The sequence below is a fragment of the Sciurus carolinensis genome, chromosome 6 (genome assembly GCF_902686445.1).
Source record: "Sciurus carolinensis chromosome 6, mSciCar1.2, whole genome shotgun sequence".
Lineage (NCBI taxonomy): Eukaryota > Metazoa > Chordata > Mammalia > Rodentia > Sciuridae > Sciurus > Sciurus carolinensis.
Window position 1 is genome coordinate 17,050,792 of NC_062218.1, and position 17,359 is coordinate 17,068,150.

Below are 17,359 nucleotides of genomic sequence, written 5' to 3' on the forward strand. Positions count from 1 at the left end.
CATAGGGTAAAAATGATAGTATTATTATGAACCCAATATAGAAAACAAACTGGTATCATCTACCTACCTTATTGTTAGGCTTTGTTTAGGGTAAGGAAACAGTATATCTTTAAGATTTAATATTATTAGTAATTTTCATTATTGCAAGTTTATTTTTCACATTTTATTATCATTTCAAGATAATGCAAGTATGAAATCATCAATAAAGAGAACACATACCCCCATACCCCCTCTCCTCCATTCATTCTACTCTGCCTAATCCAACGTACCTCTATTTTGTCCTAGCCACCCCACCTTATTGTGAAGTCCATCACACTCCAGTCAGAATGACATTTGTTGATGCTTGTATTCTTGATAACTGTCATTCTGACTGGGGTGTAATGGAATTTTACTTTTGACTTGTATTTCTCTAGTTGTTATAGATGTTGAACATTTTTTCATATATTTATTGATAGATTTATATTTCTTCTACTGTGAAGTGTCTGTTTAGTTCCTCTCATCTGTTGATTGGGTTTTTTGTTTATTGTTTTTTGTTTTTTTGGTGTTAACTTTTTAAAATTCTTTATGTATCCTGGAGATTAGTGCTCTATCTGAAGTGGTGTGGTAAAAATTCTCTCATATTCTGTAGGCTCTTTCTTCATGTTGTTGATTGTTTCCATTGTTGTGAAGAAGCTTTTTAGTTTGAATTCATTCCATTTATTGATTTTTTCAATGTTTATTTTTTCTAATTATTTACACATGACAGCAGAATGCATTTCAATTCACTGAACATGAATGGAGCACAACCATTCATTTCTTTGGTTGTACATGATGTAGAGTCCATACCATTTATGTGATCATACAAGAACTTCCATTAATAATGTCAATCTTATTCCACCATCTTTTCCATCCCCTGCCCCCTTCCTTCCCCTCACTCCCCTCTGCCCAATCCAAAGTTCCTTCATTCACCCCCACTCCATTATGGATCAGTATTGACATGTCAGAGAAAACAATTGGCCTTTGGTTTGTTGGGATTGGCTTATTTCACTTAGCAAATATTCGCCAACTCCATCCATTTACCTGCAAATGCCATAATTTTATTCTCTTTTAAGGATGAGGAATATTCCATTGTGTATATATATGCCACAGTTTCTTGACACATTCATCTGTTGAAGGGCACCTAGTTTGGTGAATTGAGCTGCTAAAAACATTGATGTGACTGCATCTCTATAGTATGCAAATTTTAATTCTTTTGGGTATACACAGAGGAGTGGGATAGCTGAGTCAAACAGTGGTTCCATTTCACATTTTCTGAGGAACCTCCATACTGCTTCCCATAATGGTTGTGCCATTTTTCAGTCCCGCCAGCAATGTATGAGTGTAACTTTTTTCCCCACATCCATACCAACATGTGTTGTTGCTTGTATTCTTGATTATTGACATTCTAATTACAGTGAGTTGAAATCTTAGAGTAGTTTTGATTTGCATTTCTGTAATTGCTAGAGATGTTAAACATTTTTTTCATATTTTATAGTTTGATTGTTTATCTTTTACTATGAAATATCTGTTCAGTTCCTTAGTCCATTTATGGATTGGTTTATTTGTTTTTTTGGTGTTAAGTTTTTTGAGTTCTTCATATATCCTGGAAATTAGTGCTGTATCTGATGTGAGTGTGGTAAAGATTTTCTCCCACTCTATAAACAATCTCTTCACATTATCGATTGTTTCCTTTGCTAAGAAGCAGCATTTTAGTTTGAATTCATTCCATTTGTTGATTTTATATTTTATTTTTTACACTTTAGTAGTCTTGTTGAGAAAGTCAGGATGACATGATGAAGATTTGGACCTGCTTTTTCTTCTATTTGGTGCAGGGTCTCTGGTCAAATTCCTAGGTCCTTGATCTCTTTGGGGTTCTTTTGTACAGGGTGAGAGATAAGAATTTAATTTCATTTTGCTACATATGGATTTCCAGTTTTCCTAGCACTATTTGTTGAAAAGGCTATCTTTTCCCCATTGTATGTTTCTGGTGTCTTTGTCTAATATGAGACAACTATATTTACATGGGTTTGTCTCTGTATCTTCTATTCTGTACCATTGTTCTATCTGTGTATTTTGGTGCCAATACTATGTCATTTTTGTTACTGTAGCTCTGTAGCATATTTTATCTTCTCATAATATGATACTTCCAGCTTCATTCTTCTTGCTAAGGATTGCTTTGGCTATTCTGGGTCTCCTATTTTTCCAAATTAATTCCATAATTTCTTCCTCTATGTCTATGAGGAAAGACCTCAGAATTTTAATAGAAAGTGCATTGAATCTGTGTAATGCCTTTGGTAGTATGGCCATTCTGACAATATTAATTTTGCCTATCCAAGAGCATGGGAGATATTTACATCTTCTAAGGTCTTCTTTAAGGTCTTTCTTTAGTATTCCGTAGTTTTCACTGTAGAAGTCTTTCACCTCTTTTTGTTAGATTGATTGTCAAGTATTTTTTTTTTTTTTTGAGACTATCATGAATGGGATAGTCTTCCTAATTTCACTTTCAGAGAATTCATCACTGATATATAGAAATGCATTTAATTTATCAGTGTTGATTTTATATCCTGCTACTTTGTTGAATTCATTTATTAGTTCTAGAAGTTTCTGGTGGAATTTTTAGGATTCTCTAAATATAGAATCATGTCATGGGCATATAGTGATAGTTTGTTTATCCTTTCCTGTTTGTAACCCTTTAATTTCTTTCTTCTGTCTAATTGATCTGGCTAGAGTTTCAAGGACTATGTTGAATAGAGGGCATCCCTGCCTTGTTCCAGTTTTTAGAGGGAATACTTTCAATTTTTCTCCATTTAGAATGATGTTGGCCTTGTACTTAGCATAGATAGCCTTCACAATGTTGAGGTATGTTCCTACTATTACTATTTTTTTCTAGTGTTTTGAACATGAAGGAATGCTGTATTTTATCAAATGTTTTTCTGCATCTATTGAAATAATCATGATTCTCATCTTCCAGCCTATTGATGTGATGAATTACATTTATTGATTTCTGGATGTTGAACCAAACTTGCATTTTTGAGATGAACCCCAATTGATCATGGTGTGCTATCCTTTTAATACATTTTTATATGTGATTCGCCAGAATTTTGTTCAGAATTTTTGCATCAATGCTCATCAGGAATATTGGTCTGAAGTTTTCTTTCCTTTTTCTTTCTTTGTCTCCTTTTGATATCGGGGTGATTCTAGCTTCATAGAATGAGTTTGAAAGAGTTCCTCCTTTAATTTTTTGAAATAATTTTAGGAGTATTGATTTTAGTTCTTCTTTGAAAGTCTTGTAGAATTCGACTGAGAATCCATCCGGTCCCAGACTTTCCTTAGTTAGAAGGCTTTTGATGTCACGTTCTATTTCATTCCTTGAAATTGTTCTATTTAGATTGTGTATGTCCTCCTGATTCAGTTTGGGTAGATCATATGTCTCTAGAAATTTGTCAATATCTTTGAGATTTTTCTATTTTGTTGGAGTATATAGATTTTCAAAATATCTTCTAATTATCTTTTGTATTTCTATAGTGTCCATTGTGATATTTCCTTTTTCATCATGAATTATAGTAATTTGAGTTTTCTCTCTCCTTCTCTTCATTAGTGTGGATAAGGGATTTTTTAAATTTTGCTTATTTTTGCTCTTTCTCTTTATTGAAATAATCTTTTGCTTCCTGCATTTGCTCTCTTATATCATCCTTTACTTCTCAGATGATTTTAATTGTATACATTCTGAATTCTGTTTCTGATATTTGTTCTACTTTTCTGACAATGAATTCTTTTATTGTGGTGTCTTGGTTTGTTGGGGTGCTTTATTTCCTTGTTTTTTTTCAGGTTGTTCACATTTCTTTCCCTCTAGCAGTGTGGATCTGAGGTATTAAGGTTTCTACCTTATAAATTTATAATATCCCTGCAGGTTTCCAACATCTCTCCTTTAAGGAGGAGATCAATATTAACAGCACCCAATACAAACCATATGCAGCTTTAAATCAGTCCCTATTAAAATATTTACAGGTTTGTCGCAATGTACAGAAGTGATGTGTCTGATTATTCTCTACAGTATAAACAGTGGATGTGCAATAGTGTCTCCAGTTTCTAATTGTGGACAAAAAGGGAATGGGGTGTAGGGTGTGATATATATGGAGTAGGAGGTGAGAATATAGAGATGTTAGATCATAGGAAGAGTAAAATAGTGAACAGTAGAAGCTGACTGATAGCAGGAGAGAAGAGAGAAAGGGACTGTGTGTTGTAACCTAGACTGTATGTACTTGGAAGTGGTCTTCCAGTTCCTGGCTGTTTTCTGTAGATGTAAGGAGTCACATCCCTAGTTCATGGTACTGGTGGAGGCTAACCTGTTGGCACCTGGATATTGGGCTTCTAGTGTCCTGCCTCTGTCCCATGATGGAAGCTGCTCCAACTAAAGTTGGCAGTGGTATCAGCAGAAGTAACTCAAGATGGACATGGAAGTGACCTAAGATGGAGCCTACCACTTTCAGAGACAGGACTGGAGGGCAGGTGGTGCCAGACACTTCAGATATGCAGTCTTTTGGTGTGTTTTGTGGCAGTAGGCTCTTGTCTCCAGGTCCTGTTGTTGTCCGAGGGTGGAGGGCTATTGCAAAGGCTGTAGTGTTCCAATATGGAGGCGACAGCATGGCAGCTCTCCTCTCCTCCTCCTCTGGGCAGGTAGCTGGCCAGGGGCAGGTGCTCTTCTCCACATGTATTGATTCTTAATTTTACTTCTTGCACTCTTCGAGTCTTAACAAGGAAGTCAGTCCCTAAGTCGACATGGTGAAGATTTGGGCCTACTTTTCCTTCTATTAGGCAAAGGGTCCCTGTTCTACTGCCTATGTCTTTGATCCACTTTGAGTTTTGTGTAGGGCGAGTGATGTGGGTTTAATTTCATTTTACTACATGTGAATTTCCAGTTTTCCCAGCACCATTTGTTGAAGAGGCTATCTTCTCCCCAATGAATGTTTCTGGAGCCTTTGTCTAGTATGAAAAAGATGTATTTATGTGTGTTTGTCTCTGTGTCTTCTATTCCATACCATTGGTCTATCTATCTGTTTTGGTGCCAATACCATACCTTTATGTTACCATGGCTCTGTGGTATAATTTAAGGTCCAGCATTTTAATGACTCTTGCTTCACTTTTCTTGCTAAGGATTGCTTTGACTATTCTGGATGCCTTTTTTTCCAAATGAATTTCATGATTGCTTTTTTTATTTCTATGAAAAATGTCATTGGGATTTTAATAGGGATAGCATTAAATCTGTATAATGCTTGTGGTATTATGGCCATTTTGACAGTGTTAATTCTGCCTGTCCATGAGCATGGGAGAGCTTTCCATCTTCTAAAGTCTTCTTCTATTTCTTTCTTCAGTGTTCTGCAGTTTTCATTGTAGGGTTTTTCACCTCTTGCTAGATTGATCCCCAATTTTTTTAAGGTTATTGTGAATAGGGTACTTTTAATGAATTCATTTTTTAGCAGGTTAAACCAGAAGCTACATTTTAAAAGTCACTACATTCAACAATATGTATGTATGTGTATTCTTTCCCTCAGATATTTTATGATCACATGCATGAATATTGTGCAACACATTCATGTTCTGTAGATGATCTAACATGTATTTCTGACAACTTTTTTTCCTCACCAACCTAATACAGATCTTTCCATTTAAACATACATTTTTTGAATATGTTCACTTTAAGTCTAAATAGAATTCAGCATATACTTAAAGAAATTTATGCAATATCTTTATATCTATCTATATATCTTTCTATGCCCTGATTTTACTTTTTTATACTTATGACAACAATGCAATGCCCTCATTTCCCATGCAACTTGCATAACCAGGTGAATGTAAATACACCTTCACACACATACATATTTTCAACAATAGAAATTCTTTGTCGAAAAGATGTGTTTTTAAAATTGACATGAAAAATGAAATTAAACCTCTATTTCTCACCCTGCATGAAACTCAACTTAAAATGGATCAAACACTTAGAAATTAGACCAGAGACCCTGCACATAATAGAAGACAAAGTAAGCCCGAATCTTCATCATGTTGGCTTAGGATCAGACTTCCTCAACAAGACTCCCAAAGCACAAGAAATCAAAGCAAAAATCAATAAATGGAATGGACTCAAACTAAAAAGCTTTTACTCAGCAAAGGATACAATAAAGAATGTGAAGAGAGAGCCTACAGAGTGGGAGAAAATCTTTTCCACACGCACTTCAGATTGAGCACTTATCTCCAAAATTTATAAAGAACTTACAAAACTTTGCACCCAAAATACAAAGAACCCAATCGATAAATGGGCCAAGGAACTGGACAGATACTTTACAGAAGAAGACATACAGGCAATTAATACACATATGAAAAATGTTCAACATCTCTCATAATTAGAGAAATGCAAATTAAAACAACTTAAGATTTCAACTTACTCCAATTAGAATGGGTATTATTAAGAACACAAACAATAATAAATGTTGGTGTGGATGTGGGGAAAAGGCACACTTTCACATTGCTGGTGGAGTTGCAAATGGTGCAACCACTCTGGAAAGCAGTGTGGAGAATCCTCAGAAAACTTGGAATGGACTCACCTTTTGACCCAGTTACCCACTCCTTGGTTTATACCCAAAGGACTTAAAATCAGCAAACTACAGTGAGGCAGTCACATCAGTGTTACAGCAGCTCATTTCACAATATCTAGATTGTGGAATCAACCTAGATGCCCTTCAAGAGATGAATGGATAAAGAAACGTGTACGTACACAATGGAGTATTATTCAGTCATAAAGAAGAATAATATTATGACCTTTGCAAATAAATTGATGAAACTGGAGAATATCATGCTAAGTGTGAAATAAGTCAATCCTCAAAAACCAAAGGCCAAATGTTTTCCCTGATAAGTAGATGATGATGTATAATGAGGGTGGGAGTGTGGGGAGTGAGAGAAGAATGGAGGAACATTGGATTATGTAGAAGGAAATGAGAGGGAGGGGGGATATGAAAAATGGTGGAATGAGACAGATATCTGTACCCTATGTACATGTATGATTACATGAATGGTATGAATTATATCGTGTACAACCATAGAAACGAGATGATGTACTCCATTTGTGTACAATGAATCAAAGTGAAATGTTAAAAATTAAAAAATATATAAATAATTTAAAAATAAATAAATAAATAAAATTGACAAGGATATTATCAAATTACTCTAAAAATATGGCAATTATTCTTTCCTCTAATGCCTCTACATAGGAATAACTCTGTACACATTGGTGTGTGTTTTCTTTGTGATTTCAATTACTATTGATATATAAGGATTTTGTATAATGAACTTGTTTTTATCCTGTGAATATCCTGCTGATGTAATTTCCCATTTTTATTTTTTGTAGGATAATTTATTTCTTATTTATTAAAAATATGTATGTAATAAAAACTACTCCAATGTTATGAATTTTATAAACATTTCATTTTTTTAATTAGGTTTAGCATGATTACTTGATATCTGTATTTTCAAATGGTTATTCATTTTAATTAATGTCGATTCTCTTTTGATATGGGAATCACTGAATGTTTCCAGTTTTACGATTGATTTATTTGCCATTTGCTTTGTTTTCAGTGTGAAGATAATGTGCTATTTCACATTTTCCGACATTATGACCACACCTGGTCCTCCATCTGAACATCACTGTGTATCTCAGCTCATGTGACTTCTTTCACTCCTGCAAGTGGCCCTTGAGAACTCCATTTACGTTATTGCCCATACCATCTGTGCCTCTAGGTTCCTTCAGATTTTGTTCCTCACACCTACCTGAAACCTGTCCATTGCCTTTATACACAGGTTTCTGCTATATACATATTTAAGGTGGTTAGACCTTTTTCCCTTCAAAATCAAGTCCCAGTTGAACTTTAAAGTGACTTTATTATATTATAAATGAATTGGCTATTGTCTTGCTTTCTGGCTACTTGGGTTGAATTTTTGTGTTTATGATATAAAGTCTTTCCCCAAAATGCATCTCTTAAACAAAGGGAACATTATAATAATATAAAATCTGTTCTAATGAGTTAAAAAAGACACCTTTGTCTCCAGTAAATTTATTGGATTCTGGCACACACACTATTTTTCATTTGCTGTTATTGCAAATTTTGAAATTTTAAAGAATTGTGCTACAAATACCTTTGTTCTGGTTCAATTTTGTTCACCAAATAAAAAGTAGTAAATCAAAACCTAATGTTATATGTAAAGTAAAAATATCTTCGAGTTGTACATCTTACTATCCTTGTAGTTTGAGGGAAATGTCTTAATTCTATATTCCAGTTTAATCCTTTGTAAAGAGAGGATAATAATGCTGACATCAAAATGGTGATGATTATAAATGCATGAATTATTGCAAATGATAGGCGATATCTGGCATAAAGCAAGTTTTCAACAAGTACTCCTTATAGTTTCTGTAATCAGTATCACAGTTGCCATGGTGACCTGTCATCACAGACTGGCAAAATTACTGGTAGCTTTGTGGTGATCAGTTGTGGGTATTTGGCAGAACTCAGACTATATTCAAAAATGCCTAATCTCCTTGCATTCATTCATTGTAGCTAATATGTACACAACTAATTCTTCAGTGGATGACAAGCAAGATTTTGCCAACTAAATTCAGCTGGAAGTCACATATCAAGCAGAAGGGAGAATTGTTGCCACAGGAAAATCATTTGACCTCATAAACACACAATGGGTTAGCAGAAAGAAACAGAAGCGAGGTTCTCATATCCTTAACAAGTCAAGGCACTTCATGGAAAATTATGGCACTATTTCTTATCTGAATTTGAAATTTTTTTCACAATTTCTTTGGATTCAGTATTAGATACAATTATTTCCTTAGTGTCTCCACCATAAAACTTTGATTCAACTTAGGTACATATATTGGAAGTCCAACTAAAAAGCTTAGACAGGAAGAGATTCATGCTTCCAAGAAACATTTTAGGATTGGCAAGAAAAGAGTAAAGATTCAGTTCTGTGGTAGTATCATTTTTCAGGGTGTGTTTGTTTATTTATTTGGTCTTGCTTTACCAATGTTTTATTTTGTTCTTAGAAAGAGGGTTTCAACTGAGTTTCTTGTAGCTGCTCCATTTCCATACCACACCTCTACTACTGGCAGGAAGAAAGGGGAATAGTAACAAGGGAAATACATGCACCATCTGTACCATTTGTCAGGAAAACAATATCTTTCCTGGAAACCCAGCCTCTTGGACCCGGCTAGACTGGCAAACACTGACTGGTCTACATCAAGCAGACACTTGCCTATCAGAACTGTGACACGGTCCTTTAGCCGTTTCCCTGCCTTGTGTCTTGTCTCCTACAATCTCTTACCAAGGAAATTGGCAAGCATTTCTTTCTTACAAAAAACAATGTAGTGAATATTTTAGGCTTTGTGAGACATATTTTGTGAAGGCCTCCTTCCTGCAAGCTCTTCAAATATGCCCCTGCAGTGCCCCAAGTACCACAGACAGCATTTAAATGAATGAGCAAGACTATCTCAGTAAAACCTTACTTACAAAATCAGATGGCAGGCCAGATTTCCCTCCTTTGCCATTGCTGATTCCAATTCTATAGTATTATTCACTTTCAATATCCAAAATCAGAGTTAATATAATAGCTTCCATTCTGAAGCATGGGACATGAAGTAAATTTCTTCCTCCACCAACTTGCACATCATCTTCTATACTTTCATATTACAAAGTGCATTGTAGTCTACTATGATAACTTTTATGTGCCTGATTTTCTTCAGTAATAAGCTTATTCACACACTTAAATATACTAATGAAATATAATTTCCAACATTCAGCCTATGACTTGCCATAAAATTTTTCAAGCAATCTAATCTTGCCTGCAACCACAGTAGTTGACATTTAAAACTGATTTTGTATTGTCTGTCCTTTTTCTCTACATCTTTCAGACATTAAATTTTTCTCCTTTGACCATATTTGTCCATATAAGAGAATTTAAAATTATTAGCTATCTGCATTCCCAACTTCTTCCTCAAGTACTAGGTGAGGACTTTGAAATGTTTGGATTTTTTCCCCCAAATCCACAGCCTTTGCTGCAATAATTCCTTTATGTTTCATGATTGTTAGTTAAACAATGTTGTATTCTTTTGCATTCCCAAGAGTGCCATTTTATATTGAATGTTTTGATTATGCAAACATACTTCTATTTTAGGACTCATTGCAGATAACTTTTGTCTTCTTAACTTTTAGATGCATGTTCTGATTCATTTCAACTATGGTCAATTTCATCTGTTTTCTCATATGTTTTTCTATCAGGGAGAGGATGATAGAACTTTCAGGATTATTTTCCACATTTTTTTTTCACTCTTACAGTTGTATCACATTTTGAATAAACAAAGGATTTAAGGTTTCAGTCTTTCCTTTGCAGACTATCCATGAGATCCCAATATAGACCAGATTCCATATTTCAATGGATATATATAATGTGTACATATTGTTTTCTTTTTTTAATTATTTTTAGTTGCAGATGGACACAATACCTTTACTTAATTAATTTATTTTTTTAATGTGGTGCTGAGGATCAAACCTAGTGCCTCGCATGAGTTAGGCAAGAGCTTTACCATTGTGCTACGTACAACCCCAGCCCTAATTTTTTTCTTAATAGGTAATTTGAAAAATTTGAAAGTCCATAAAATTTTCTCTTTATCCTTAAGCTTTAAAACTTTGCCAAGATTTACCTAAGGTTGATTCTTATTCTATGTAAACTTCCTTCAACTCAAAATTCAAATCAACTTCTAAATTCAGGGTTTTTTACCCCTCAAAAGGAAGTATTATTTTCCTCTTCTGCATCTTGCGTCTGTTCTTCATTACCTGGAAACCTATGCTGTTCACATGATAGGCTGAATAAATGTGTTCTCCAAGGGTTTTATCTTTATCCTGTGATTGGAAACTGTGGCCTTTCCATTTGTGGAAAATATGGATTTTTTGTTGTTGTTGTTGTTTTTAGATTTCTTGCTCTGTGATTCTACTTTAGCTACTTCATTTGATCTGATACACTTTCACATAACAAGAAAATATTTTAGTCTAATTGGTGACCACCCAAGCTTTCAGGGCATATATACGTTTTTCTTGTTTTGTTATTTACTTATTTAATTAGAAAATACAGCCCCATCAGTGCTTAAAATAGTGCAACTCATAACAGCCAAGTTACAGAACTAGCCCTGATGTCTGTCAACAGAAGAATGGATTTTAAAAATATGATATAATGAATCAAAATGTAGTCTGCAAAAAATAAAAAAATTAAAAAAAATTTTAAAAATGTGATATATGTGCAAAATGGAGTTTTACTTAGCTAAAAAGAAGAATGAAATTATGGTATTAACATCTAAATGGATGGATCTGGAGAATATGCTATATAAAATTATCCAGACCCAGAAAATCAAGGGTGGAATGTTTCCTCTCATACGTGAAAACTAAACCACAATAAAAGGGGAAAAGTATGTGGGGGATGGTCTTTTTTTTTTTTTTTTTTTACTGTCTTCTTTCATTGGTTTATTAAAATTTTACCCAACCTTGAACATACAATTGTCTTTTTAAAGCTTTTTTCTGGACATTCCAGTCCATATTAACTCTCCTCATATTTCCAGTACTTAATTGTATGTGGTTGATATTTTTCAATAACTGTTTCAAATTTGACATATTAGCCTCCCAGCAAAACAATAAATTCCTTAAAGGTAGTTGCTATTTTTTAAGTTCTTTAGTTTACCTTTTTATAGAGTATGTAACAGATCGTTTGTACTTAAGGAGCGGTGGAAGAATGGATGGAATGGATTCTTGAACTGTCTCTCAGTATGCTCTTATTGTTTGTTCTATTTAATTACACATGACAGCAGAATGCACTTTGATTCATTGTACACAAAAGGAGTACAACTTCTCATTTCTCTGGTTGTACAGGATGTAGACTCACATCATTCATGTAATCATAATGCACATAGGGTAAACATGTTTGTCTTATTTCACCATCTTTCCTTATCCTGCCCCCTCCCCTCTCCTCATTTCCCTCTACTAAATCCAACATTCTTTCATACTTCCCTTCCTCCCCGCACCCTGTCCTGTTATGTATCAACATCTACTCATCAGAAAAAATATTCAGCCTTTGTTTTTTTGGATTGGCTTATTTCACTTAGCATAGAAGAGATCCGGGGAGTAGAGGAAAGGGGACTGATGGGGAGAGAGGAGGGACAGCAAAAGAGAGGAACCATGGAATGGAACTGACCAAATTATCCCATGTACATATACGAATACACCACAGTGAATTTCACCCGTATGTATATCTTAAAAAAAAAAAAAAAAAAAAAAAAAAAACTGTAAATGAGTAGAAGAGTCAGGTCTGGTGGCACACACCTTTAATCCCCAGGAGGTTGAGGCAGGAGGATTGGGAGTTCAAAGCCAGCCTCAGCAAAAGCACTAAGCAACTCAGTGAGACCCTGTCTTTAAGTAAAATACAAAATAGGGCTGGGGATGTGGCTCAGTGGTTGAGTGCCCCTGAGTTCAGTCCCCAATACCCCCACAAAAAAAAGTAGAAGAAAGACCAGTAGAATAGAGGAAAGAGAAAATAGGGGCAAAGAGGAAGGCAGCGAAAGTTGAAGACTAAATCGAAGCTAAGTATATTTCATGATTATGTCAAACAGAACCCCGAAATTATGTTTAATGCTAACACACTAATAAAAACAATACAAAGAACCATAATTTTGACTTCCAGAAGTCTCTTCTTTGTGTCCTTTAAATGTTTGTGGTGCTCTTATTATCTACTATTCTTTCAAAACAGTCTTTGTCTAATGAATGCTCTGTTGCTCCCTCTTGTGCATCCACCTACGGTTATCTTGCTCCTCGGGGTCTTATCTAGCTTCTGGAATCAACCTACCAGAGGTATTCTTATAGTGATGGTACCATAGAGTCCTACTGGCACGGCACTGGAAATTCTGTCCTTGGGTTTCCACACACTCTCTCACTCACTAGGTGAACAGTGTTCAGTCTTTCCATTCTTTCTCAAATCTCCTTGTAAACAAATGAGATTGAGTACATTCTGGGCCTTTCTCCAGGCTTGCTGAGTGTGATCCCTGTTTTCTACTTACTAGCCCAGAGGGAGCCATCTTGGCAATCACATTCTCCCCTGAGGCTCTGGCTGACCTGGGGACCTGAGTCTCCCTTTCTTCCTCAACAGCTGCAGGACATACTTGGCACTCTCAAAGAGGACAGAACTGGACTGAGGTTCTAAAGCAGGGGAGATAAGGTGGTCTTATTTTCATTACATAATTTCATGTAAATATTCAAATGTACAGTGTTTTAAGGGAGTATAATAGACTTAATTTAAAATAATATTCATATACATGAATTAAAATAAAATATATAAGCATTTTATTCAAAATGTTGTCTAAACCTAAGCTTAGTGTTTTACAAAGATAATGAAAAATCATTATGCTAGCATTTGTTGATGATATCACTTTTATTGTCAGTGCTATGGATTAAAAACAGGGTCTCCTGCAGGTCAGGCATGTACTTTATCACAAGCCCTATGATAGCCAAATTTCATGTTAATTACTGTCAGAAAATTCATCTCTGTGGTTAAAATAACATAGCTAAACCACAAAAAGCTAGGATTGGTAAAAATACCCGAGATAGTCAGAGAGACTCTAAACCTGAATCATGATACATCAACGGCAATACTGTCTTTGCATTCAGCTAAAACTGGAGTTAATACATCCTTGGCTATTTCCTAGATATTGAATTTGAGAAAGTGAGTTAAGTGCTCTACTCCAACTTGCACACTTTAAAAATTCAAAATTTTTCACAGGGTTGTTATGTACTTTACAATATATGAAATGTAGATACTTAGAAATATCTTAAACTTTTACTTATTAATGTAGCAACTACTTCTACTAATGCTATTATAATTTATTGATGAACTTAAGCTTAAAAGACATGTAACCATGAATTTGAAACATAACATGATATTTCTTCAATGCAAAATGTTGTACTAAATGTGTTGGTATGCTCTTAATATATTCAAAAAATTGCATAATCAAAATACTGTATATGTTAATCAAGAATTGCAGTGGTTATCCAATTTATGAATATTTTTCTTGAGATGAAACCATAGCTTATATTTACATGCTCATAAATTATTTCAATATATAATAGCCTCAGTATTCTTTAGTATTTTATGCCACAGAAAAATATTCAAATGTTTTGAAACTTTTCACAGTTCTACAGTCACAGACACACACACACACACACATACACACATGTACACACGCACACAGATTAAAAACTGGTCTTCTGTAGATGATTTTTGGATGAACTCTTCAAGTATAGAAATAGTCTTTCTTACCCATATCTGACATTTCAGGCACAGTCACAATGTACGGTCCGTCTGTGAACTTTGGAGCATTGTCATTGATATCTTGCACTTTGATGATGAACTCAGATTCAGGTTCCAGAGGCTTGTTTGTCCGTCTATCAATAGCCTGGGCATGAAGCACGTAGTGTGTCTTCTGCTCTCTGTCTAGACTCTTGGTCGAGTGGATGTCCCCCGTGGTATCATCAATGATGAATATAGTCCCAGCCCCTTCTCCAGTCAGGATGTACTTGACAGAACCATCACCCTTGTCAGAATTGGAGTGCAGCTGCAAAATACACAGGGAGAAATTAGCAGGCAATTGCGTTCCCACTTACCTCTGTTCTCCGAAAAGTCTCCGTGTACGACTTAATACCTACTGGATGAGTTTTTTCTCTCCACAGTGTATTGCATATTGTCACTTTCTTGCTTATTTGATCTAGTTGGTATTAGTATGATTATTTATCATGATTTCTCTAAGCAATTCAATTATTGATTTAAAAAAGAGAATAACCCATGTTATCTTCACTAAATCAACATTTCTTTAATATAAAGGTGAGAAAAGAAATTCCCACTACATTTTAGATGCCTATCATATGTCTAAGGATAAAGTAGATTTTTTTTTTAATTAATCAACTTTCTATTTCTACCTTAAAACTAAAAAAAATGCATTGTGGAACAAATTGACATTTGAATTAATTATTAAAATTCTCACAATAAAGGCCCATAGTTTTCACAGAGCGATTAATTTCATAATTTGAAAAGAAATTAGAATATTTTCTAGTATAAATATTTATATTTAGAATGTAAAAATACTAGCTGTAATTTTTTTTCTTTTAGGAAAGTAAATCTTTAACTCAAAAGGCTACTACTAGTAGTCTTAAATGAAATCAATAAATATATCCTAAATTTAAGTAACTGAGATACATGAATAAATGTTCTTATTGAATTAAAATTATCAAATATACTTTACTTGGTAATTTTAAAGGAGAAATTGTAGTGAAGAGATCTTCTCTATTAAAGATAACCAACATATTAATATGAACTTTTTTATCATTTAAACCTAAGTGAATGCTTTTGAGTCACATATAGCTCATACTTAAAATTCTATTTGAACTTATACCATCAAAATTCAGTTAAATACCTCTGGGAGTGCCAGTGCTATAATTCTAGGAATAGTGGAAGCATTTTCTGAAATCTCAAATATATATTTGAAGAATTGTTTCTCCCAAGAGAGTTGAGCAGTTATTTTTCATGTGAAATCGTCTGGTCACATAACCTCAAGTATTCACCTTTGGCTCATTTCTAACATTGGAAACTGAAAAATATAACCTTATTCACAAAGCATTTCAGTTTTCTTGCCATACTAAAGTTAAAATTTTCAAGGTTATTTTAAAGGGTCTGAACTCTTAGAAGACAGTTGAAATCGAGAGAATTTAGAAAAAAAATACAACTCAAAGAAAGAATTTATTTTTTCTGTTAAAACAAAAGCAACTGAAAGAAAATTTATCACAAATCATGAATAATTTTATTTTCTTTTTTGCAGTATTGGGGATTGAACTCATAGATGCCTACCAGCCTTCATATTCTATTTTTGAGACACATTTTGCTAAGTTGTTGATGTTGGCCAGGAACTTGTGGTCCTCAGACTCAGCCTCCAGAGTCACTGGGGTTACGAGCTTGTATCACTTAACATAGTACACAATAATATTATTTTCATAATTACTAAGCCAGTTAGGATAAATTTTCATTAGTTATGACTAATTTGAACATAGATTATGTAATGTGATCATGAGTTACGATTTAAAAATATTCATATGGTTGAATCAATTTAGAAAAATTGCACAAAATATTATGGAAATTTATTTGAATTTCTATATCGGTTTTTAATACTACTTAGTTTGAGTGTTTAAGTAATGTGATTATTTTATTAATGAACTTTTCAATCTTTCAGCTAGCAGGATTGAATCTTGAAATTATCAGTTTTCATGTAACACTAATGGAAAATCATTACATTAGCATGTAGTCAATTGATTAATATTTTATATAATTTTAATAATAACCATATGTAAAACAGCAAATTGATCTTCTGTCAGGTTTCCTACTCGTTCACCACATCCTTTCTCAAATATTCAGTTCTGTTCAATACACATGCTTTGCAGCAGATATGGCATCTGAGAGAAACATTGGCTATATCATCTTATTTTGTTTAAGGGTTCTCAAAGACCTTGAAGGAGTTCATGTTTTGTATTAAGTTTTATAAGACAAAATGATGAAAGAATGAATGAATGAAATGAACAACTTTTACTAGCAGAAGCAGCAGTAGAAAATGTGAGAGACAGAGAAAAATGTACAGCATACCAATGATCAGATTATAAAGAAAATTACAATAGACAACTGTAGTGTTGAGTGTGTGCAGAAATGAGATATAGAATGAAAGAAGATAGAAATTAGAAATAACCTTGATACAAATATGGTACTAATTTAGTAAAATACTGTAGAGTAAATTTAACTAGCAACTAAATTATTTAAGAGAGATACCCATGAATCTTTAAAATCAAAAAAGAGAAAATATTTGGAAGATAAAGTTGATCTTAGTTATGTACAATAAAACTCCTTTTAGTAAACAATTGAGTAATATTATCAGAAGAGCAGAAGCAGAGTTATCATAATACACAGTTGCAGGGATATGTTTTTAGAGTCTTGAGGTCTTGTAGTGTAATTTATAGTTTCATGCTAAAAGACAGATGTTCTTTAGGATTAATGCAAGAAGAGATAATCCTTGTGTGTCTGATCACATAGTGAAGTGGGTCTAACTAACTGCACTTTAGAGAACAGAAAAAGGAAGAAGGTGTGGAGGCAGAAATGAAAAAATGTAGCCACCCAAGTAAAATAAAAGGAACACTCTGTGGCATTACCTTAATAAATCACC

The 17,359-nt window shown here is 34.0% G+C and overlaps 1 protein-coding gene across 4 annotated transcripts in view; it reads right to left on the reverse strand.

Annotated features, from left to right (window-relative positions):
• Window positions 1-17,359, reverse strand: part of Cdh18 (cadherin 18) — a 959,213-nt gene that overhangs the window by 244,269 nt on the left and 697,585 nt on the right. For all 4 annotated transcript variants that reach the window (XM_047555975.1, XM_047555974.1, XM_047555977.1 and 1 more), the window contains one exon: window positions 14,422-14,716. In XM_047555975.1, the coding sequence (XP_047411931.1) occupies window positions 14,422-14,716 (295 nt within the window). The remainder of the gene's footprint in view (window positions 1-14,421; window positions 14,717-17,359) is intronic.